We start from the raw sequence: 23,383 nt of genomic DNA, 5'->3' as shown, positions 1-23,383 counted from the left end.
GGGGTACAAGTAGGATAGGAATGGGAAATAAGGCTGCGAAAATAGATTAGGGTCTGTAGTGGTCAATGTCTTTTTACTGTCCTCCCGATGCCTAGTGTGCTTCCAATGGCTCATACTTAGGAGGAACCATATCTCTTACCTACAGAGAGCTGGAAGTATCTGGGGACATATCCTCTTCCCGCTCACAGACCGTACTGTCAGGAGTGTGACTTTGGAGCAGGGGGCTTTGACGTGTTTCCCTCTATATCATCAGACTTGAAGCAGGGCTTGGCACCTGGCAAACATTCAGAAAACATTTGAACTAATGTAAGAAAAAAGAAGTAACAAGGTCTTTTTAAAGCAAAGCAGTTTATTTTACCAAGCCCCTTGACAAGGAGATTTTGGAAGCCCCTTGGATTTGGAGTTAAGGAGTTTATTTAGTTAGGAAAAGAGATTTCTGGTAATATGAGGAATGTTTTAATGAAACAAATTTGGTTGTAATGTGCAGGTTGAACTGGAGGATGGAAGGATTATGTCTGTGGTCTCCATCCCCACTCTCCCTTTCCTGTTCCCACTCCATTAGACCTTGATAAAAGTCAAGGACTTCCTGCAGTTCAATAATAATCTGACAGCTCTCCTTGCTTCTACTCTCTCCTTAAATAGGATGGTGACTGCAGAAGAAAGGATCAGTTATAAGAAATAACACTGAAGGAAAAATCTACGACTTCAGAAAATACATACTTCTAAAAAAAAAGAGAAGTTATGAAGCACAGATTTTATTGGAGGGGACTGGCAGTTTTTACTCTTAGGGTTGGCCAGGTAGTAAATTTATTGCATACCTGTATGCGTCTGTGGCTTTTTGAACACTGACATTGTGCATTTAATCCATGAACAAGTTAATACTGTAAGACTGCCACCCTGTGGACAAAATATCAGGACTAAAACCATCAAGAATTATAGAAAAGTTTGGCAGTTCCTCAAAATGTTAAACAGTTATCACATGACCCATTCATTTGTGATTTACTGTTTTAGAACTGGCTTTGGTTCTTCCACGTTGGTGCGTGCAGTGATGCTCCTTAAATGGAAAGCTTGAAATTAGTTTGTTTTCTGAACTTTTTCCGAGGCTTTTAAATAAAGGGAATCTAAAATGCAATCAATAGTTTAAAAAAGCTGCAATGATTGGAGAATGCTTTTTAGATGATTCTTCGTTTCAGAAATGTCATATAAAAGGATTGGTTTTTAAAATATTGTGGCATGTAGGCCTGTTGTGAAATGGTCTTTTATCCCTTCTGTTGTACTGATTTTTTTACATCTCATTTTATAATACATATGGTATTATCCTTGAGAGTTACATTTTTTGAGAAATATATCAAACGTCTCCCCACATCCTTTTTTAGCTAAGTGAAAGTGACCTTCTTACCTCGTTTTTTGGGGATTTGGTTTTAATTGTTAAAAATTCTCTTTGTTTTGGATGGATTGCCTTAATTGTATTTATACAGATGAGTTGGGGTTATATTATGCTATTTATTTAGGACACTCTGCTCACAAATTATACTAGTTTGGTAGTTGCATAAACTAGCTTAAATCAAAATGAAGTGATGATTGTGAAATACTTATTTGCTCACTGCAACTCAGGAAATGGTTCAGTTTTGGACTCATGACCAAATAAAACTTTCCCAAGAGATGAGGTGTTTACAGTCAACAATGTTATAAATGTCTTACACACTTGAATTCCCAGAGGTGTCAGAAGGGGAGGGGTAGCCATTTAGGGCTTGAAATTTGTGTCACCAGTAAAGCAGAAGTGGGCTGAAGCAGCTTTCTGAGGTCAGCAATTGTGCCTTTTTTAAGAAGGTGATGTCCACACTGTGGAGAACATGAATTTGACTGACCCCCTTGCCACTGATACTTCACCATAGGGACCTGATACTTTACCATAAGGACCTTACATTTTGGTAATGTACTAGTTGTCAAGTATAATGTTAATTATTTTAATTTCTTTTTATTTATTTATTTATTTATTTTGGAGATAGAGTCTCACTGTGTCGCCCAGGCTGGAGTGCAGTAGCACCATCTTGGCTCACTGCAACCTCTGTCTCTTGGGTTCAAGTGATTCTCATGCCTCAGCCTCTCAAGTAGCTGGAATTACAGGCATACACCATGCCTGGCTAATTTTTGTATTTTTAGTAGAGACGCAGTTTTACTGTATTGGCCAGGTTGGTCTCGAACTCCTGACCTCAAGTGATCTGCCTGCCTCAGCCTCCCAGAGTGCTGGGATTACGGGTGTGAGCCACCGTGCCTGATGATTTTAATTATTTAAATATTTCTTTGAGTCAGTTATTTTGAAAAATATAGTGTGACAAATGCAATAAACTTCAAATGTTTGGTTTTATTTAACTTTTTCAAGGTAAATACATGGAATTGTGGATAACTTTTCAAAATTATTTTTTTGCTAACATGTATATCTTATATTCTATAAACAATACTGTAATTGTAAGTGAAGTAGACTATGATGAAAGTGCACATGTTTGTATAGGTACATTGCCATATAACTTAGATTATTTAGATTACGGTAGTATTATTTAGATACAGTTTAATAAAAGTAACTTTCTTAAATTTTATTTTTAAGTATTTACTTATTTATTTATTTATTGAGACAGGGTCTTGCTCTGTCTTCCAGGCTGGAGTGCTGTGTCATGATCATGGCTCACTGCAACCTCTAAATGCTGGGCTCAAGCGATCCTCCCACCTTGGCCTTCTAAAGTTCTGGGATTACAGGCATGAGCCACTGTGCCCGGCCTGGGAAAGTAACTTTTAAAACACTTGGTAGTCTGTTTACTCTTTGCCTAGGTATTTGAAGAGTCAATACAGTTAAAGCTATATTTGTTTTCTAACCTTCTGTAATGGTTTTGCTATGATATCCTTTTTAAAACTGTAAATGACAATGAACTTATATAAATAAATTTTTAGTTTAAAACACTTAACCAACACTTAAGAAACTTTATCATGAAATATCTGTCTAGATTTTTGTGCTATAATAATTACTATTTTAGGATTAACAGAAATGTTCATGCCTGGGTTGATGTTCACAAGTGTAAATACTGAAACATTTTGTTCTTTGAAAAGTGATTCTGTCCAGGTGCAGTGTCTCACACCTGTAATCCCAGTACTTGGGGAGGCTCAGGTGGGCAGATCATTTGAGATCAGGAGTTCGAGACCAATCTGGCCAACATGGTGAAACCCTGTCTCTTCTAAAAATACAAAAGTTAGCTGGGCATGGTGGTGCACACCTGTAATCCCAGCTACTTGGAGAATGAGTCAGGAGAATCACTTGAACCTGGAAAGTGTAGGTTGCAGTGAGTCGATATTACACCATTGCACTCTAGCCTGGGCGACAGACTGAGTGAGACTGTCTCAAAAAAAGTAATTCTAACATAGATAATTTGAACTTTGAAAAAGCAATGACAGCTATTCTGTAAATTTTGTGTGTATGCAAACTTTAAAATATCTTTTATTTTTGAATGCAGACTAATCACTATTAAATACATACCTTAGATTTAAAACATGTTTGTGCTTTATTTTAATTTTCTGGGAAGGTGCCTAGCCTAGTGACTTTTTGATCCAGAGTCATTCTAGATTGTCTTAAATCTTTAAATTTTATTACTTAAAGTCTTTTGAATTTGGAGTTCAGAGACCAGGATACATTTCTGATTTAGGATGTGTTGATACGTTGCTCTATGTGAAGCTTTTTAAATGTTTTCAGGTGTGTGTGTGTGTGTGTGTGTGTGTGTTTCATTTTCAGTTTTAATCAAACATTTAATTCAACTTTTCAAGGTTGTAATGGGATTCATTTACCCCAGCTGTCCAAACATCTGTGTTTATCATTGATACCCTCTAATGCCGAGGTTCACAGAGCTGAAATAGAAAGGAAGGGTACAACCACAGGCAAAGAGAGTAGGAGAAGGTTTCCCAGTGCATGAGTGGGGAGCGGGGGTGGTTAGTGAAGAGGAGTATCCTGAAGGGAAGCAAAACATAAGCTTAAGAAATTCAGAGCTCTAAGCAGGCAGGAGACATCAGAGAACTTCAGATATGAGTGAAAATGCCTTTCTTTTGTTTTCCTTTGTTTTTATTCCATTTCATGTGAACTACAATTTTACTGTTCCTTAAAATGCTGCTTTGAAAGACTATTATTTTCTTTTGCATTGCCAATATCTTCTAGAGTGTTGTTTGTTTATGGAACATATTTTTAGATGGCTTTTTACCACAAATTTGTAGGAATCATGAAGGCACATGAAGTTTATATGAAAGAAGTCACAGCTTGATTTTCATTAGAATGGGTTCTATCAAAACAAAACAATATAACAACAGGTATTGGCAAGGATGTGAAAAATTGAAACTCTTGTGTACAAGAATTCCTGTGTTGGTGGGGATGTAAAATGGTCTGGCCACAATGGAAAAGAAGATGGGCGCAGTGGCTCATGCCTGTAATCCCAGCATTTTGGGAGGCCAAGGCGGTCGGCTCATGAGGTCAGGAGTTCGAGACCAGCCTGGCTAATACGGTGAAACCCGGTCTCTACTAAAAAATACAAAAAATATCTGGACATGTTGTGGAGGTGCTTGTAGTCCCAGCTACTTGGGAGGCTAAGCAGAAGAATCACTTGAATCTGGGAGGCGGAGGTTGCAGTAAGCTGAGATCGCGCCACTGCACTAACAATTATTCTGTAAATTTTGGGCAACAGAGTGAGACTCCGTCTCAAAAAAAAAATTTTGGAGGAGAATTATCATATGATCATATGATATCAGATGATCTAGCAATTCTACTTCTTGATATATACTCAAAATAATTGAAAGCAGGATCTCAGAGATATTTGTACACCCTTGTTCTTAGCATCATTACAATAATAAATAGTTATGTCACCAAAAGGTGGAAGCAACCCAAAGATCAATCAGTGGATGAATGGATGAATAAAATGTGGTGTGGACATACAGTGGAATGTGATTCAGCCTTAAGAAGGAGGGAAATTCGGACACATGCTACATGATGAACCTTGACGGCATTATGCTAAGTGAAATAAGCCAGTCACAAAGAAGACATACTGTATGATTCACGTTGTATAAGGTACCTAGAATAGTCTCCTAGAGACTTGGGTAGAATGGTGGTTGCCAGGAACAGGGGGTAAGGGAGAATGGGAGATTATTTTTTGTTGTTGTTCGTTTTGTTTTGTTTTTTAAGAGACAGGATCTTGCTATGTTGCCCAAGTGTGTCTTGAACTTCTGGGCTTGCCTTGGCCTCCCACAGTGCTGGGATTACAGGTGTGAGCCATCATGCCTGGCCTAATTTCTGATTCTGTTTTTTTAAAGACTAGGTTTCACCCTGTTGGCCAGTCTGGTCTTGAACTCCTGACCTGGTGATCCACCTGCCTTGGCCTCCCAAAGTGCTGGGATTACAGGCGTAAGCCACTGCGCCCGGCCGGGAGGTTATTGTTTAATAGATATAGAGTTTTAGCTTTGCGAGATGAGAGTTTTGTTGCACCACAGCATGAATGTACTTAAGACTATTGAACTATATACTTAAAAATGATTAAGACGATACATTTTGTTCTACTTTATGCCAATTAATTTTAAAAAACAAATTTCAAGGCCGGGCGAGGTGGTTCATGCCTATAACCCCTGCACTTTGGGAGGCTGAGGCGGGTGGATCATGAGGTCAAGAGATCAAGACTATCCTGGTCAATATGGTGAAACCCCGTCTCTACTAAACATACAAAAATTAGCTGGGCATGGTGGCACGCGCCTGTAGTCCCAACTACTTGGGAGGCTGAGGCAGAAGAATTGCTTGAACCCAGGAGGTGGAGGTTGCGGTGAGCCGAGATTGCGCCATTGCACTCCAGCCTGGGTAACAAGCGAAATTCCATCTCAAAAAAAAGAAAAAAAAAATTCAATTTGTATTTAGATACTGTATGCACATTATTTATAAGTGTAAAAAGCATCTATAATGATGAAGTTTCTTATTTCACCCAATATGTGAGTGTTAGGTGCTAGGATAAAACAATAATAAAAGCTGACAAGATCCTCATGAAGCTTACAGTTCAGTGGGAGAGACAGACGTTGATTGAGCAAGTTAAAAGTGTGCTTACATGTACCTGTATGGCAGGAAGAGCCCTAACAAGATGTGGGGAAGGGCTGTATTGAGAAGGCTTCCCTAAGGACATGATGTTTCAGTAAAGACCCAAAGGATGAGTAAGGCTTCACTAGGAGAAAACGGGGAAATGGGAAGAGAGAGTAGATTGAGGGAGTACATTTTGCAAATGCTCTGCAAGAAAGAGAGGGTATGCTTTGGGAAAGGAAAGGCCTGGAGGGCTATAATGTAGAAAGTGAGACGTGATGGGAGATGAGGCTGCCAGGTGTCAAATCATACAAGATATTCTAGGCTAGGCCATGTTAAATATTTTGAATTTTATCTTTAGCAGAGTGGGCAGATATTGATGGGTTATAAATGGGGGAGTATGGAAGTGGAATGGCATAGGAGCAAGAAAAATGATGAACTTATTTGTACAGTGGGTCTTTAACTATAAACTGCCTGTTTAGTATGGTGCTTGAAGGTTGGAGGGGATTGTGTATTGGCTGCATTGTGGCCTGTTCATATGGTAAAGTGTACTTAAAGGGCGAATTTCAGGGAATTGTCAAGGGTAATTAAGGATAAGTGATTTTCACCTTGATCCTCTGACCTGGTAGTTTAAAGCCCTAGAAATTGATACTTGCCTTGGGAGAGTCTTGAGTAAGAAGAGGACTTTGAGCTTTTAGGACCTCCAGTGGTAAGTGGTGAGGAGGTGGGGCAGAGAAAACTGAGAAAGAGTAGTCCAGAACTGGGGCAAAATCAGAAGAGAGTGTTAACAGAGAAGCCAAAGAAGTGTTTCAAGTGATAGCCTAACAAAACAAGTTCTGAAAGTGTTAATTAGATTTAGCCCTGGGAGGTCATCGACTTAATTAGATTTAGTGGCATAATAGGGGCAGGATGAAGTTAGATTAGGCTGGGTTGAAGAACGAGTGGGAGATGAAAAAATGGAGTAGGTGTACACACAGCTTTGAGGAAGTTTGGCTATGAAAAGCAGGGACTGAGAATGAATAGTAGTTGGGGTCGCAGTGTGTGACGGGGTGCCAATTCGGGTTCTTTTTTTTTTTTTTTTTCCACATGAAAGTTTTTAGTTTATTAAGCTTCTCGTGAAAATGAAAAGTCCACAGCGGCCATAGATAACATCATTGCAGCACCTTTACTCCTTCGGCTGTGATCCAATCTCCAGCTCACTTTTTGCCAGCACCAACATTGGCCTTTGCAGTCCCCCTGACTTTCTTCATTCTGTTCTTGCGTTCCTTTCGTTGCTTTCTTGAGGTCTTTTTCTTCTCATACAGGCCATGTCTTGCAAGTCTATGTTTGGGTTCATTTTTCTTCGCATAATCCAAGCAATCATAAATCATGCCAAAGCCAGTTGTCTCGCCACCACCAAAATGAGTTCTGAATCCAAATACAAAGATGACATCCTGTGTGGTCTTGTACATTTTGGCTAGTTTTTCCCGAATTTCTGTCTTAGGCACTGTTGCCTTCCCAGGGTGAAGGACATCAATGACCATTTGTTTCCTCTGAAGTAGTCGGTTGGTCATGAACTTTCTAGTGCAGATAGTTACTGTGTCGTTCATGATGGTGGCCTCCTTTTTTTTTTTTTTTTTTTTAAAGGAAAAACTTGAATTAAAATATCTTCACCTGGGCGTGGTAGCTCAGGCCTGTAATCCGAGCAGTTAGCAGGTTGAGGTGGGAGAATTGCTTGAGGCCAGAATTTGAGACTGGCCTGAGTAACATAGTGTGATCCTTTCACCTCAGTGCTGGGATTATAGGCATGAGCCCTGTTTTTTCTTAATCTCCTTGTAAATAGAATCTTTGTTTTATAGATAACTAATAAATATCCAATAAAAATAGAGAGGCAGTCCAAATCAGCCTAATTTAAAATAAGAGGGTTGCCTTCTATGATAATTGCTTTAAATTTTAGTGATGACGAAGATGTCTTTGTTTTTTTAAAGAACTAAAATTTTGGTGTATTTAAAATGACCCTTTTTGAACTTGTTTGCTACCAGCTCATTTGCTGAAATATTCTAGTGCTATAAGATTAAAAGAATGTTTCTAGAATGTTAGTGTAGTATTTCTGCCTTTTGTTAGTGTAATATATATAGTTAGATTTTTATGGATTTTATAAAACTTTGATGTTATTCTGGGTATCTGGTAACTGTATGTGTTTTAACAAATTATATAACAATTTGATGAGGAGACTTGTTTTAAATGTAGCCTTAGTTTGATTTTTGTTCTCAGTTCTGCAAATACTATTCTGAGAACTTGGAGAGGCTATAAAATCAAATGTCATAGCTGGAATGGATCTTCAAAATTATCAGTTCTCTAGATTGTCCCAATATTTTATAAAAAAAGGAAAGTGAAATCCCATAGTAGTGTGAAATAACTTGTCCACAGTTATAGTTAGTTGTAGAAGTTGCATGATAATAGTTCCTACTCTCAGATAGGTTACTGGTTTATCAGTGTAGAAACAGACTTGTACAAAATTGACAGTAATACAAAATGAAATGTTACAGATAGTAAAGGTACTACTTTTCTTTTTTCTTTTTCTTTTTCCTCAGTCTTTCACCCAGGGTGGAGAGCAATGATGCCATCATTGCTCACTGCAGCCTCAACCTCTTGGCTTCAAGATCCTCCTACCTTAGCTACCCGAGTAGCTGGGAGCACAGGCACACACCACCATGCCTGGCTCATTTCTTTTATTTTTTGTAGAAATGGGGTTTCATCATGTTGCCCAGGCTAGTGTTGAACTCCTGGGCTCAAGCGATTCACCTGCCTCAGCCCCCCAAAGTGATAGAATTATAGGCATGAGCCACCATGCCTGGCCAGAGACAACTTTTCTTAAAAACAGGCTCCTCACCTTCCCACCTCCCTCTCCAGCAAAAACAAACAAACAAACAAACAAACAAAAACCCAAATCAAAAAGCTTTCTCTTGACCCTTTTACAACAAAATTACTTTCTTTTTACGTGCGTGAGACAGAGTCTCACTCCTACCCAGGCTGCAGTACAGTGGCATGATCACGGTTCACTGTAGCCTCAATCTCCTGGGCTCAAGCAATCTTCCCACGTCAGCCACCCCAGTAGCTGGGACCACAGGTACACGCCACCAAGCCTAGCTAATTTTTATTTATTTTTATTTTTCGTAGAGACAGGTTCTCACTATGTTGCCCAGGCTGGTCTTAAACTTGTGAGCTCAAGTGATCCTCCTACCTTAGCCTCCCAAAATGTTGGGTTTACAGACATAAGCCACCACACCTGACCCAAAATTACTTTCTGTTTTCAGTTTATCACCCCTTATTCTCTCTTAAACTTGAATCCATTTTTTAATTGTTTTTATTTTGCTGTACCATGAAAACTTTTCTTTCAAAACCAACAGTGACCTCCGTGTTGACAAATTCAACTGTCATTTTTTTCTCAGACCTTATCTAACTTGATCTGCCATCAGCATTTGGCACAGTTGCTCATTCCTTATTCTTGGAAACACACATGTCTTGTTTTCTTCCTACATTTCTGAGTACTCCTCTTTAGCCTTCTGTTAGTTATGCCTCATCTTTTCTACTTCTAAATGATGGAGTGTCCCAAGAGTCTGTCATTGTTACTTTTCTAACCTATAGCTTTAATATCATATATACATATATATGTATATGTATACGTGTGTGTGTGTGTGTGTGTGTGTGTGTGTGTGTATATATATATAAATGATTCCCAACTTTATTATCTGTAGCCCACACCTCTAACCCAGGCTTTGGGACTATGTATTCAATTCCAGGACTGCATATCCAACTTGGTGTCTCTAGTCTGGTAACTGATGAGCATCTGAAACTTAAGGTGTTCAGAACTAAACTCCGATATTCCTCTACCTCAAACCATTGCCATTTATCCTCTTACCTGTCTCAGTTTGATAACTACAATCTTGCTAGTTGCTGGAGAAGAAGGGTGCCCCAGCTCCAAGAAAGAGAGAATTTGCCTTTCCTCTGCTTCAGTGTTCTGTCCAGGCCCTTGGCCAATTGATGGTGCCCACCCACATTGGATGAGGGCAGATTTTTTCCTATGGAGTCCACTGATTGAAATGCTCATCTCCCCGAGCATGTTGGCTCATGCCTGTAATTCTTGGACTTTGGGAGGCTGAGGCAGGTAGATCACTTGAGCCCAGGAGTTCAAGACCAGCCTGGGCAACATGACGAAACCTCATCTCTACAGAAAATATAAAAATTAGCCAGGCATGGTGGTCCATGCCTGTAGTCCCAGTCACTCTGGAGACTAAGGTGGGAGGATCAATCACCTGAGCCTGGGAGGTTGAGGCTGTAGTGAACTGTGATCAGGCCACTGCACTCAGGCCTGGGCAACAGAGCGAGACTCTTTCAAAAAAATAAAAAAGAAATGCCAGTCTCTCTGGAAACACCTTCACCCTCACAGACATGCCCAGAAATGATACTCTACCAGTCATCTGGGTATTCCTTGATTCAGTAAAGTTGACACCTGAACTTGACCATCACAAGTCCACCCCTTGTCAACTTGGCACCTGTATGGCACCCATGTACATCTCCTTAAACCACGCTTAATCGCCAAATAGAGACAATTACACAATCGTAGTTCTGCCTAAAATGATACAACTACCCTGCATACAACTGAAAATGCACTGATTTCTCCCCAGAAGAGGAGGTTAAGTTCTTGTATGTTCTCTTAATTAATTCCACAATTTAATTCTGTGATGTAAAATTAACAATAAATACTGACATAAAGTAAATATCTTATTTTACATAATAAAGGAATAAGAGAAAAGAACACACAGGTATTTGCTTCGTTATTTCTATGTATATATACACACAAATATATTCTGAACAAAACAGGGAGAACATAGTCATGACAGTTAAAATCCTCATTTCCCTAACTAGTCACGTGGGTGTAGCTGGCATTGATAACTACCTTCTTGTACATCCACATTCTGTATTCTCTTTGCCTTCAGCAAACGCCTTAGCTGGTCATGATTCTTTATTTGGTTGAGTGACCCAAAGTTTCATTCTTAAAGAGTCTGGGCAATTAGTAGACCTTCCTGGATTGGGTGTTATAGTTTCCCATTGACCTTAATTATAGGGCATGATAATACTAAGAGATGCCCCAAGGGATCTCCTGTATTCCAGACATACTCTTCTTTACCTGCACTGTGAGTTAGTAGTCCAACTTCCCATTCCTATTGTGGATTAATCACCCCCAGCCATGTTGACTCAGAGGCATGAGGAGCCCAAAGTGACTGCATGGTAGTTTTGACTCCATTTCCATGGACATATTGTTGTGTTTCCTGGTGGAAGCGTTCCTCTCTCTGCAACTAAGATGTCTAGGCCAACAGAGCATAAAGCCGTGGGAACAGGAAGCAAAAATTTTGCTAGTGGGTCACTAGGGGTAATGGTGAGTAGGTTCCATTCCTATTTGTATTCCTTGTTTCCTGAACCTGTGCATCCTGTCTGTGGGAAAAACAGTACCATGTAGTGGATGCTAACTCAGAATGTATACAGCCTTCTGGAGAACTTAGCCCTTGACCTGTAAGGTATTATCACCTAGCTGGCACTGTAACTGCATCTTCTAAGGACCATTTTACCATCCTGTAAAGCTAGCTGCTTCAGGGTGGTAGGGAACATGGTAAGACCAATGAATTCTGTGAGCTTGAGCCCATTACTACACTTTTTTGGCTCTGAGATAAGTTCCATGGTCAGAAGCAATGCTGTGTAGAATGCCATGATGGTAGATAAGGCATTCTGTGAGTCCATGGATGGTAGTTTTGGAAGAAGCATTGCATACAGGGAAGGCAAATTTATATCTAGAGTGTCTATTGCAGTAAGAACAAACTGCTGCCCCTTCTGTGATGGAAGCAGCCTAACGTAGTCAACCGGCCACCAGGTAGCTGGCTGATCACCCCAGGGAATGGTGCCATACTAGGGGCTCAGTGCTGGTCTCTGTTGCTGGCAGATTGGGCACTCAGCAGTAGTCATATCCAGGTGAGCTGAAGTGAGCAGAAGTCCGTGTTGATGAGCTTGTGAATAACCTCCATCCCTGCCACCATGTCCAGGATAACCCCCCTGGGCAATGACATGTGGCTGGGGAAAATGGCTGACTAGTATCCACAAAACAGGTCATGCTGTCCACTTGATTATTAAAGCCCTCCTCTGCTGAGCATTCACATGAGACAAATATCTTCACATTCTTTGCTCAGTTAGGAGAGATCTGTTCTTCCCCCAAATTTGTCACCAATTTTCCAGTTATATTCCTTCCAAGTCCTTGAGCATCCTGCCAAACCATTGTCGACAACCTATGCATTGATGTATAATCAGACGTCTAACCGTTTTCTCCTTCACAGCAAAGTACACAACTGGCTGTGCTGCCTTAAGTTCTGCCTACCGGGAAGATTTCATGACTGGATGTTCCAGAGAAGGGACTGTAGCGCTGCAGTTGTCTGATTTGGGTCGTGCTCACATATCATGCAGAACCATCTGTAAACAAGACTCTGTCAGCTGATCGTAGACTATTCCTCATGAAACCATAGCTACAATCTGGGTGAGAAAAGACAGTGTAGTACCAGGAACCATGGGCATTTGGGCCACTTCATGTAATTGTGCCTTTAGGACATGCACAGGCCCAATCACATACATGTTACCCATTTGATGTTATCCCATTTGATGATGGAATGCTGCTGTGCACTCCCAGCTTTATGGCTTGGAGTGGGTCAGGTAACACCCACTTCGTGATAGGCAAGTAGATTGCATGGTAACTTGATGGCCTGTGGTCAATGTTCAGTTTCTACTGAAGGTCCAGTAGCAGGCCAAGCACTGTCTCTCAAAAGGGAAGTACTGTCTGCAGATGATGGCAAGGTCTTGCTCCATAATCCTACAGGCCTGTGCTGTGATTCAGCTATAGAGAGGAGCCAACCACTGATACCTCCAGTACCATTGGGTCTGCTGAGTCATATGGCCCAAGTGTCAGAGCAGCTTGCACCGCAGATTTGTTACGGAGCCTTCTATTCTTCTATATTTGAGCCCCACTCAAAACTAGAAGCGTTTCTAATCACTTGGTAATTGGCTGGAGTAACACACTCAGATGATGAATGTGTTGCCTCCAAAATCTAAATAAGCGAGTTAAGTGTTGCACCTTTTTCTTGGTAGTAGGAAAGGCCAGATGCAACAATTTATCCTTTACCCTGGAAGAGATATCATGACATACATGCCTCATACCAATAGACTCCTAGACATTACATTGAAGTGGAAGGCCCTTGAATTTTAGTCAGATTTATTTCCTACCCTCTGACATGTGATGTGTTGTCACTAAACCTAGAGTAGTTGCTACTCACTGCTCATTAGGTCCAATGCGCGTCATGTCATTGATATAATGGATCCGTATGGTATCTTGAGGAGAAAGGTGATCAAGTCATAGGGCCAGTCATGCCTTTAAAGATATTTCAGTGTGTACTAAAATCCTGATAATGATATATTTTTTCCCTCAGTGAGCAGTTTTAGGAAAGTTGCTCATTCGTGTCTCCGAGTTTCTGCTGAGTTTTGGGCCCTGTCCTAGGTGATGAAAATATTGTGCAGACAGAAGCCATGACCCCTTTTGCCTTTGATAAGCCCCTGAAAATACATAGACTCTTGTCTAAGAGGCCTGCTTTTTATGAATGGTAAAAAATACCACCTAGTTACCTGTCTGTGCAGAAGCGGGAAGGAGGATTTGGTTTAAAAAAGCTAGTGATAGAAAATAGAAAATATGTTTTACATTTAAGCTCACATTTAGAAATTCTACACAATTCTTGGAACCTGGGATTACAATTTTAGAGGCATTACACTTTTTAGAGGCATTACCATCAACAAAATAAATTCTTTGTGATTGAAAGATTTGTAACAATCTCAGTCTTTTAAATTTTATTTTTATATTTAAATAATGGAGAACATTGATTTTGGTCATTTGTCATTTTAATGGTGTGATCGTTTTTTTTTCATCTCTGATAATGATAGCCTGTTAGCTCCCAACCTATGGGATGGATTCAAACAAAGCTTTTTTAGCCCAAGTTACCTAGATATGGAAATTAGAATATTCTATATTTTTGTACTAGAAGTTTTCAGATTTGAGTTCAAAGAAAACAGTTAACAATAAAAAGGAAAAATGAGCCCCAGCTTACACAATAAATTCTTTTCATGAATTGTGTTTTAGTGGAGGAAATAAATAGTATCTGAAGTTTAGTTGGCATTTAATAAATTCAGTTGACTCAGTCTCTCTCAGCTAGTAGTTCACATATACATGTTGACAGTTCCACAAACAGACATGAAAGCTTTATAGTAAGGTATATACTGACTTGATCCATATCTAATTTTAGAAATAAACATACCCACAGTACATAAGTGTATTTCATATACCTGAACTAGATTGACTCCCTCCCTCCCTCCCTTCCTCCCTTCCTTTCTTTTTCTTTCTCTCCTTCTCTTTTTCTCTCTCTCTCTCTGTCTCTCTCTCTCTCTCTTTCTCCCCTACTCCCTCCCTCCCTTTCCTTTCCTTTCTTTCTTTTTTTTTTAATGGAGTCTTTCTCAGTCACCCAAGCTGGAGTGCAGTAGCACAATCTTGGCTCACTGCATCCTCTGCCTCCCATGTTCAAGTGATTCTCCTGCTTCTGCCTCCCGAGTAGCTGAGATTACATGTGTCTACAACCACACCCAGCTAATTTCCTTATTTTTAGTAGAGACACGGTTTCACCATCTTGGCCAGCTTGGTCTCAAACTCCTGGCCTTCAGTGATCCACCCACCTCGGCCTCCCAAAGTGCTGGGATTACAGGCATAAGCCACAGCTCCTGGCCTGGATTTCTTTTTTTTAAAGTCAGGTTTATTGAGGTATGGTTTATATACAGTACAATTCGCCCTGTTTAGTTTTATAGCTCTGTGAATTTTGACAACTTATGTAAGTCATATACCAGTACCACAATCAAGATATGGAATGTTTCTGTCACCCTAAACAGTTCCTTGTCTTCCTTTGTAGTCAACCCCCTCCCCTCAGAACTGATAGGATTTCTGTGCCTTTTGTTTTGCCTTTTCCATTATGTCATATAAATGGAATCATACAAAGTCACAGAGTCTGTCTTATTTTGTTCAGCCTAACGCTTTGAGGTTTATCCATGTTGTCATAGATATCAGAAATTCAGACCTTTTTTGTTGCTGAGTAGCATTCCATTATATAGATATGCCATACCATTCCATTATATGGATTTATCTGTACACCCATTGATGGACATTACTTGGGTTTTCAATGTTTGTTGAATGAATAAAACTACTATATGTATTTGCATAGAAGTTTTAAAATAGTCGTGTATCTTCATTGCTCTTGGGTAAATGCCTGGGAACTGGATTACTGGATCACGTGATAAGTGTATTTTTATAGAAACTGCTAAACTATCTTCTAAAGTGGCTAAACTTTTACATTCCCACCAGCAATGAATGAGAGTTGTAGTTGTTCTGTGTCCTCATCAACACTTGGTATTATCGGTGTTTTTTGTTTGTTTCACTGTATTATTGTCACATTAATTTGCATTTCCCTATTGAGTATTGATGTTGAGATCTTTTCATGTACTTTTTTTGCCATCTGTATTACTTCTTTTGTGAAGTGTCTGTTCAGATTTGACCATTTAAAAAACTGGTCGTTTTCCTATTTTTGAGTTGTGAAAGTGCTTTTTGTAGTCTGGATGGCAGTATGTGGACTTATTTTAATCCTCATAATCTGTGTGGTAGATTCTATTAGGCTAAATTATAGATAAATAAGTTACAATGCAGGGTTGTTAAGTAATTGCCTGATATTATGAGGCTAATAGGTAGCAGAGCTGGGATTTGAACCCAAGTAGATTGACTAGAACCTGTGCCAAACTGTTTGCCTATTTTTTTTTTTTTTTTTTTGCTTTTGATACTCTCATATGCAGAGATTGACTTCTGAGGGCTGTGAATGGAAAAGGATCCAGTTCCTGTAGGTGATAGAATAATGCTAATGGGGACAGCCCTGGGCAAAGGGATAATATATTGTAATGGCAACTCTGGAGTCATCTCCTTAGGAACAGCTAAGATATTTTGTTTCTTTTGAAGAGGTGTAATTATTTCCCCTTTAAGTCTTTTCACATTACTGGTGACCAGAGTACTTCGTTTAAATTATGTTTGGAATATTTGCCATTATTAAGTAATGAGGTGCTTTATATAAATGGATTTTCTGAATAGCAGAAGCTTATCCTTTTACGTATCTGTTCTTCATAAAACATCTCATATATTTAATGTTACTCACTTTGTCTTTTGAAGGCCTGTCTTACACTAATGCTGACTTGAAGACACTTAGTGTATGGTAATATACTTAGGGAATATAATGCAACTTACTGACCTTACGTAATGGCTTCAGATCTGAGTCCTTTTAAAGTTATATTTATTTTTAGTTTTATAAGGTGGTTTTTTTTTGTCATGTCATTATCAGCTCTTTCACCTTTTATAATACTATTGCCCTCTTTTACCTGTTACAATTTTTATTTCTAATTAGCCAAAAGAAGATAAATTGTTAGGTTTACATTAATATTATCTAAAGTAAATTTCAGATATGGAAAATTACTTGGGGGGAACCTTCCAGTGAACAAGTGAATCTCCCATGACTGCTCAGAGGATCTGTTTCTTGGTGCATGGGCTCAGAATAGTCATTTTTTGTAAATAAGCTAAAGTAAGCTAAATATGACATCTGACAGGAGAAAACGTAATCTGTATTTCTTTTTAACAAATTTTTAATTAACAATTTGTAAAACCATGGAGATTATTTTTCAGTAAAAAGGTAAACCAAGCAATGTTCAGTGTAAGGAATAAATAGACACTTAATGGGCAGAAAGTCATTTCACAATCATTGCTGTTTTGCAGTAGTTTGTAAAGTTCCTAAGTCAGTGACAGCTTGTGCTCTCATCCATGCCTCTAGTAAGCCAGAATAAACACCCAACTAATTAACTAAAGGGAGAAAACCTTGCTAAATCCTGTGTACTTTTTGTAAGATACTAGGATGAAGGCTATGTATTGAGTCGCATTCATCATTTCAAGCTCTTTGGAAGTACTTAGTGCTTTCAAACCATTTTGATTAATTTAAGCTCTTAGAATAAATTAGTAAGTATTCATCCAGAGACCAGGATAAGTAGGTATAGTAATATATAGTAATATTTTAGTGGCTCAGGCACTTTGTCTGATGTATTGTGACTTGGAAGGCAGAGCTTCGCTGGACACGGTTGTAGGCCCCTTAGACTGGCCTTGTGCAAGTGCAGTGGAGCCGTAGCAGGTTGCCTGGCACAAGAGAGGCTTGAAATACACATGGAAAATTTTGCTTGAAAGGTAAATCAAATTGTGGCTCTCATTTGGAAGTAATAGAGTTATGAACTGTGACCGTACTGATAATTTTTAAAAAGGGTTTTATCAAGCTTGCAGTTTATTTAAAATCATTTTGCTTTGTTGGACTTTAAATTCCTTTCTAACATTGGGGTATGGGTTTTTAAAAATTCTGTAAACCAGTTTAATTCACACTTATTTTTCCACTGAACTTTGAATTTTCTAGTGGATTTTATCTGTTTAGTGAACTTATAGATCTGCATCTGGCTTTGTAGTTTGCTGAGCCTTTCCAGATTACATAGCAATATATCTCTTTCATATAAGGGTTAATGAGTAGCCAGATTACACTCACTAGTCCATTGTTACATTAAGAACCACAGAGTTTGCCATCTCCCTTCCATCCCCTCTCATACTTTTTTCCTTTCACAGTTTTATTTGATACAGTAAAATAACTTTTAAACATTGAGATTTTTATATTTTAAAACAATATATAGTTTTTAATTTTGCTCCCTTGTAGATTCTTACTCTATTTTATTGTTAGTTTTAAATTATGGCAATTAATATGAGCTTAGTAATGGTGTAATCAAGGTAGATCTTGCTCCTTCAGTCTTCTTCCCCACTTTCCTATACGGTTTTTACCTACAGATTTGCATGTTTGACCTAGCAGAATAATTGGGTCCACAGCAACATGGGCGTGCCTCCCTTAGAAACACTTGGTTTCATGTATGACTCATAAGCCGAAGCACAGACACCACTTCCCCAATCTACAGGAGCCATTTTAACAACTAAAACTTGTCGGATTGCTTTTTATTCTCAAGCCCAAAAGGCGATATCTACAGAGAAAGAATACTTGAAGGTAACTTGTTATGCTTTTGTATGTTTGCTTCTGGCTGTTTCTTCAGCTGATAAGCAGAGGGTCGTTCTTACCTGTGAAAGAACATGGCTGAATGTGTTCTTTAACTCTCTGATAAAATGTGTGCAGTCAGTCACATGCCTGATTGAATTTAATTACTAGGGGGAAACAAAGCACTGAAATTCTGGAAAGTTTTAGATCTTCTTGTTAAAGCATTTTGTATGTCTTGTTTGATTCTTTTTTTTTCTGTGTAATTTAAGAATAAAAGAGGTGTTTTTTTTTTTGTTTTGTTTTGTTTTTTTAATACCACAGAGCAAACTAAGGTCAAATTTTAATTTAAAAAATCTAATTGTATTTTCAGGGGTAGTTGAAGTTACAATTAAGTAAACCATATTATTCCTGTGTGATATGGATGTTAAAAATCTGGGGGCAGTGGCTTTGTTTTGGCATTTTAGCAAAGGGTGAAGTTTTGGGACAACTCAGTCATAGGTGTTGCTCATTGGCTATTCTGTTGCTTTTTTCCCCTCTCTCTCTGTTTTTTAAAGTTAATGAAATTATATTAAACATTTCATTTTGGAAACCAAGTAGAAGTTTAAGTAAAATGAATGGTTATTTAGATAATAAGTAAAAGTGAATATTAGATTATTTAGATAACAAGTAAAAGTGCATATTAAATAGAGAGGAAGAAAGACTAGAATGATTCATTATAATTCACACGGGAAACTTGTTCTGAGTAACAACCTTAGAAGTAAAGCTGTCTTGCAAGGAAACATAGTTATTTCAATTTTGTATAAAAAGAAAAAGTGATGAGTATTGGCCTTCCTTCTGTATTGCTGTTCTTAAAATTTGCTTGCTTTGAATTAAAAACCTTCTGTAAATGAAAAGATTGTTCAGTCTTTACTTGAAGTACTTGTCATTGTAGTTAATGAGATTTTGGCTGGCGAGTATGCATCCTGGTGTGCCTTAAAGTTCTAGGCTTTCTGTAAAGCTCAGTGCAGTAGTATTTTACTTCTGAAACATATTTATGAAGATAAAATTAGAATATGCAATGATTCCAAAAAATAAGGTTTTTGGATATAAAACTTCCCAAATCATTTCTTACTGATCAAAATAATATTTAGCTAGTTCTTTGAGAATTTGCTATACACTTTCTAATTGCTTGAAGGCCTGTCATATTACAGGGAAGATAGAAGGGCAATCAGTTATTATTTCTTACTCTTTTGTAAGGATTGTTGATGTTAACAGATCTCAATTTTGCGGTCTTACAAGAAAGGCACAGCGGACATTTTATCAATTCAGCAGAGCCATTTGCTATCATCTTTGTTTGCATATTGCTGGTTTAGTCAGCCTTTGAGTAAGCAAAGGCTGTATTTACTTCTAGTCTGGTCTGTGTGAAAAATCTAATGAAGACTTTTCTATTTTTTTTTTTTTTTTAATTTTTAAAGGTGGTGATCCGTAAGAGAAAAATCAAGAGGCATACAAATAAGCGGCATAATTAAAATCTTATTTAATAAAGAGAAGTACAGGAATTTGGTTTCTTAAAATTAAGAAGCTGGTGCAGTTTAAATAAAATAGATGTTGTTTATATATTTTCTTATGTGATAAAGACTGAAGTGGGGCTTCAAGGAGAAGGGAAAAGGGGGGAAAAAAACAGGAGAGAAGCAAGAAAAGACCAGAAAAACTTAAGTAATTGCCTCCCAACTTTTTTCCTTCCATAAGGTTGAATGTAAGCTTGAACTGAGTCATCAGAATTAAATTTAGAATTACCGATTTATAGAATTTTAACGCTGAAAGTGACTGAAGATTGTCCAACTACCTGACTTTTATAGGTGAAGAAACAGTGGCCCACAGAGGTCCTGTGATTTTCTCTAGGTCACGCAGTACCTCCATGACCGGGCTTCCCAGTCTGGAACTGCTTGTGCCAGTCCACAAGTGTTGCTTTGTTTGAAATGCTCTGTATTTCCTTAAGAGTAAATAAAACCTTAATTAAGATGTTTGGTGATAATCTTGGTGATAAGTTGCAACCAAATGGATCAACCCATGATTTTGAAAATGTAGTTAGTTTTCTTTTTCATCAGAAAGATGAGGCATTCATTTTATTTCTACAACTTTTTGTTTTTCACCGTTAGAATTTTTTTGTTCATGACATTGCTTATTTAAGATGGCTTTAGATGGAGTTGGGAATTTAATTTGAGCTTCTAGATACAAAGACAGTTTTATTTCTGCTTTAGTTTTACCTCATTATTTTAGGAGGGCAAATATTGTTTAATGTGATACCTTGTTGCACTAAAGTATGTGTATATAAAAATTTGCATGTGAATTTACAAAATCCAGAGGTATCTAAGCTTTAACATTACACTTACCTTAAATTTGACCTTATTAGAAGGTAATAATCTCATTTTATTTGTCTTTGTCATATCTTTTCCTTCTCCTTTCAGAGAAGAGAATTGTTGGTTTATACAAAATCTTTTGTCTGTTAACTTTTTGGTGTGTTTTACTGGCATGGTTGGAAATTTTCTAGGTCTGATATTTGGATTTTTAAAATTACTTTATGCCTAACTGCTGAATCTCCAGAATTTCTGAGTGCCCTAACTTAGTTCAATATAAAATCCTCCACAGTGTGGCCATCATTGTCCTAAGCAACAAAAAGCAATAAAGGCTAGAAACATGGGCTTTATCCTCATAAACTTAAATTCTTGTTGGGAAAACAGGACTTGTTAACAAGCGAAGTAAGTAAAAAATAGAACCAATCACTGACTAGGTAAATTCAGGTTCACATTGCCTAGAGATAAAAGATGACGGAAACTTAAAATATTCAGGAGAGTTTATCTTGAAGAAATGATGAATGTTGAAAGTTGAATAGCATTTATCTATGTTAAGAAGAGTATCTTCATCAGTAAGAATAAGAATATAAACTGTTTGAGAGAAGAGAGGTTTTGTTCTGTTTTTCTCTTTTTCAACCTTTGACAAAGTACCAAGCACATACAAGTAGACAGGTATTATTTGCTATATTAAACCTTTGGCTATTCTTTTTAGCCATCTTATATGACAAATTCAGTTAGCCATATTTCTGAAGTTAAAGATGCACATCAATTCTCCTGCCTTAGCCTCCCAGGTAGCTGGGATTACAGGCATGCGCCACCATACCCAGCTAATTTTGTATTTTTACAAAATTACAAAACCAACATGGGGTTTCTTCATGTTGGTCAGGCTGCTCTTGAACTCTTGACCTCATGATCTACCCACTTCAGCCTCCCAAAGTGCTGGGATTACAGGCATGAGCCACTGCGCCCAGCCAAATATCACACATCTTTGAAAAGTGTGTGGCTCCCAGCTTAATCTCTGACTGGTGTCTGCATGTTGTAGCCTTTCAAAGAAAAAAATAACATCTATGTGATAGTATTACCTTTAAAGCTGTAATTGTCAGCCTTTGGTTTAACAAAGAGTCATCCAGTTTTAACTCAGAAATTCTGATTCATTAGGTTTAGGGTTTGCTTAAACAATCAGCATTTTTTTTTTTAATATGTACCCTAGATGATTATGAAGCAGGTGCTTAGACGCCACACTTTCAGAAAGAGAGTTTACAGGTTTGAGGCCATGAAGAGGAATTTGTTATTTTGCATTTAAATATTTGGAAGTTTTAGGCATCAATGCTCTTTTGAAGCCCATAGCCTCTAGTAAGGAAGGAAAGCAACTAGGGTACTTTATTCTCAGTATTAGAACCCATTTAGGCTCCTTTCCCATACCTGTTATCCCTTTCTCTAGTCCATTTTTTTTTTGTGTGCTATGTGTTGTTCAACTATAGGGCTGGCCCGCTTTCTTTTTCTCTGATCCACTCCCCAACCTGCTGCCGTATTGACCATAATAAAGTAATTTTTGTTTTTTAATGAAATTAACCTATTTTTATTTCTCAGTGAACTCTTTCAATGTTGTTTTGGTTCCATTTGTTGCTTCTTGGTTTCCCTCTTCATTCCCTTATTCCTGGGGCTCTAGGAAAAACATCCCCTTACCGATTTAGGGTGGCATTTACAGTCTTTTGAAAGCTCTTCTCTCTTGAGACATACACTATTATTATTTGTAATATTTTTCTTTTCTTTTTTTTTGTTGGCAGGGGCAGGGACTTAAAAGACCAATGTGATAGTATGTACTTGTTTAAGTCAGGGAGGACGTAACTTTTTTTAGCCATATAATGCTTGGATATGATTTTTAAAGCTTCTTCAGATACTTAACTGCATCATTGATTGCCTATTTGTAGGTTTTGCCTAATACTACATCTCATCTAATGGGACATTGTTAGGTATTCACTGACTTGTATAAATGGGAAGAAAAGTCCCCTCAGTTGAACTGTTTGAAGATAATCACTGCTTCCATCAATTAGCTGGAATAGGCCAGGCACGGTGGCTCATGCCTGTAATCCCAGCACTTTGGGAGACCAAGGTGGGCTGATCACGTGAGATCAGGAGTTCCAGACCAGCCTAACCAACATGGAGAAATCCTGTCTCTGTTTTAAAAAATACAAAAATTAGCCAGGCATGGTGGTGCATGCCTGTCATCTCAGCTACTCGGGAGACTGAGGCAGGAGAATTGCTTGAACCTGGGAGGTGGACGTTGCAGTTAGCTGAGATCTCGCCACTGCACTCCAACCTGGGCAACAAGAGCGAGACTCCATCTCCAAAAAAAAAATTAGCCAGAATATTTTGCTCCTTTACTTAGGAGCTGCTTCATATAAATGGTTGAAATTAAATTAGTAACATTATTGCGTCAACTCCAATGATTAGGACAGTTTTCAACTATCTGAACAATCTTTATTCCATTAGTATGGAGAACCTACAAAAGAGTATTTTGTGTCTTGTCAAATGAGCCGTATACTATAATAACAATGGCTGTTGAGCAGTACTACAAATGTCTTTTCTGGTCATGGTTCTGAGCACCCTAAGTTGTTATATGAGAAAAATAACTTATTGTGTGCTATTTGCTTTGTTGTCAGAAAGCGAGAAATTATGCAGCTGAGCTTTGGATGTATATTTTCTATGCAGAAACGTTTTGATTCCTTCACTTCCAGGTATTAATATCCTTA

At 38.2% G+C, this 23,383-nt stretch overlaps 2 protein-coding genes across 4 annotated transcripts in view; one reads left to right on the top strand and one right to left on the bottom strand.

Moving 5' to 3' along the window:
• ELF1 (E74 like ETS transcription factor 1) overlaps window positions 1-23,383 on the top strand; it is a 107,609-nt gene that overhangs the window by 5,548 nt on the left and 78,678 nt on the right. For 2 of the 3 annotated variants that reach the window (XM_064361772.1, XM_012476768.2), the window contains exon 1: window positions 18,205-18,309. The exons of the other annotated variant lie outside the window; for it this stretch is intronic. The gene's annotated coding sequence lies outside the window, so the exon portion shown is untranslated. Of the gene's footprint in view, window positions 1-18,204; window positions 18,310-23,383 lie in introns of those variants that run through there. 3 annotated transcript variants of the gene reach the window in all.
• LOC105734072 (small ribosomal subunit protein eS24-like) lies at window positions 7,225-7,676 on the bottom strand. The gene has a single exon (XM_064361803.1). The coding sequence runs from the start codon at window positions 7,669-7,671 to the stop codon at window positions 7,279-7,281; it is 393 nt and encodes a 130-aa protein (XP_064217873.1). The 5' UTR covers window positions 7,672-7,676; the 3' UTR covers window positions 7,225-7,278.

The sequence above is a fragment of the Aotus nancymaae genome, unplaced genomic scaffold, assembly GCF_030222135.1.
Source record: "Aotus nancymaae isolate 86718 unplaced genomic scaffold, 86718_ANA_hifiasm-v0.15.2.pri h1tg000043l, whole genome shotgun sequence".
Taxonomy (NCBI): Eukaryota; Metazoa; Chordata; class Mammalia; order Primates; family Aotidae; genus Aotus; species Aotus nancymaae.
The sequence above is the reverse complement of the archived record's forward strand: the minus strand, read 5'-3'. Positions and strand labels throughout refer to the sequence as shown.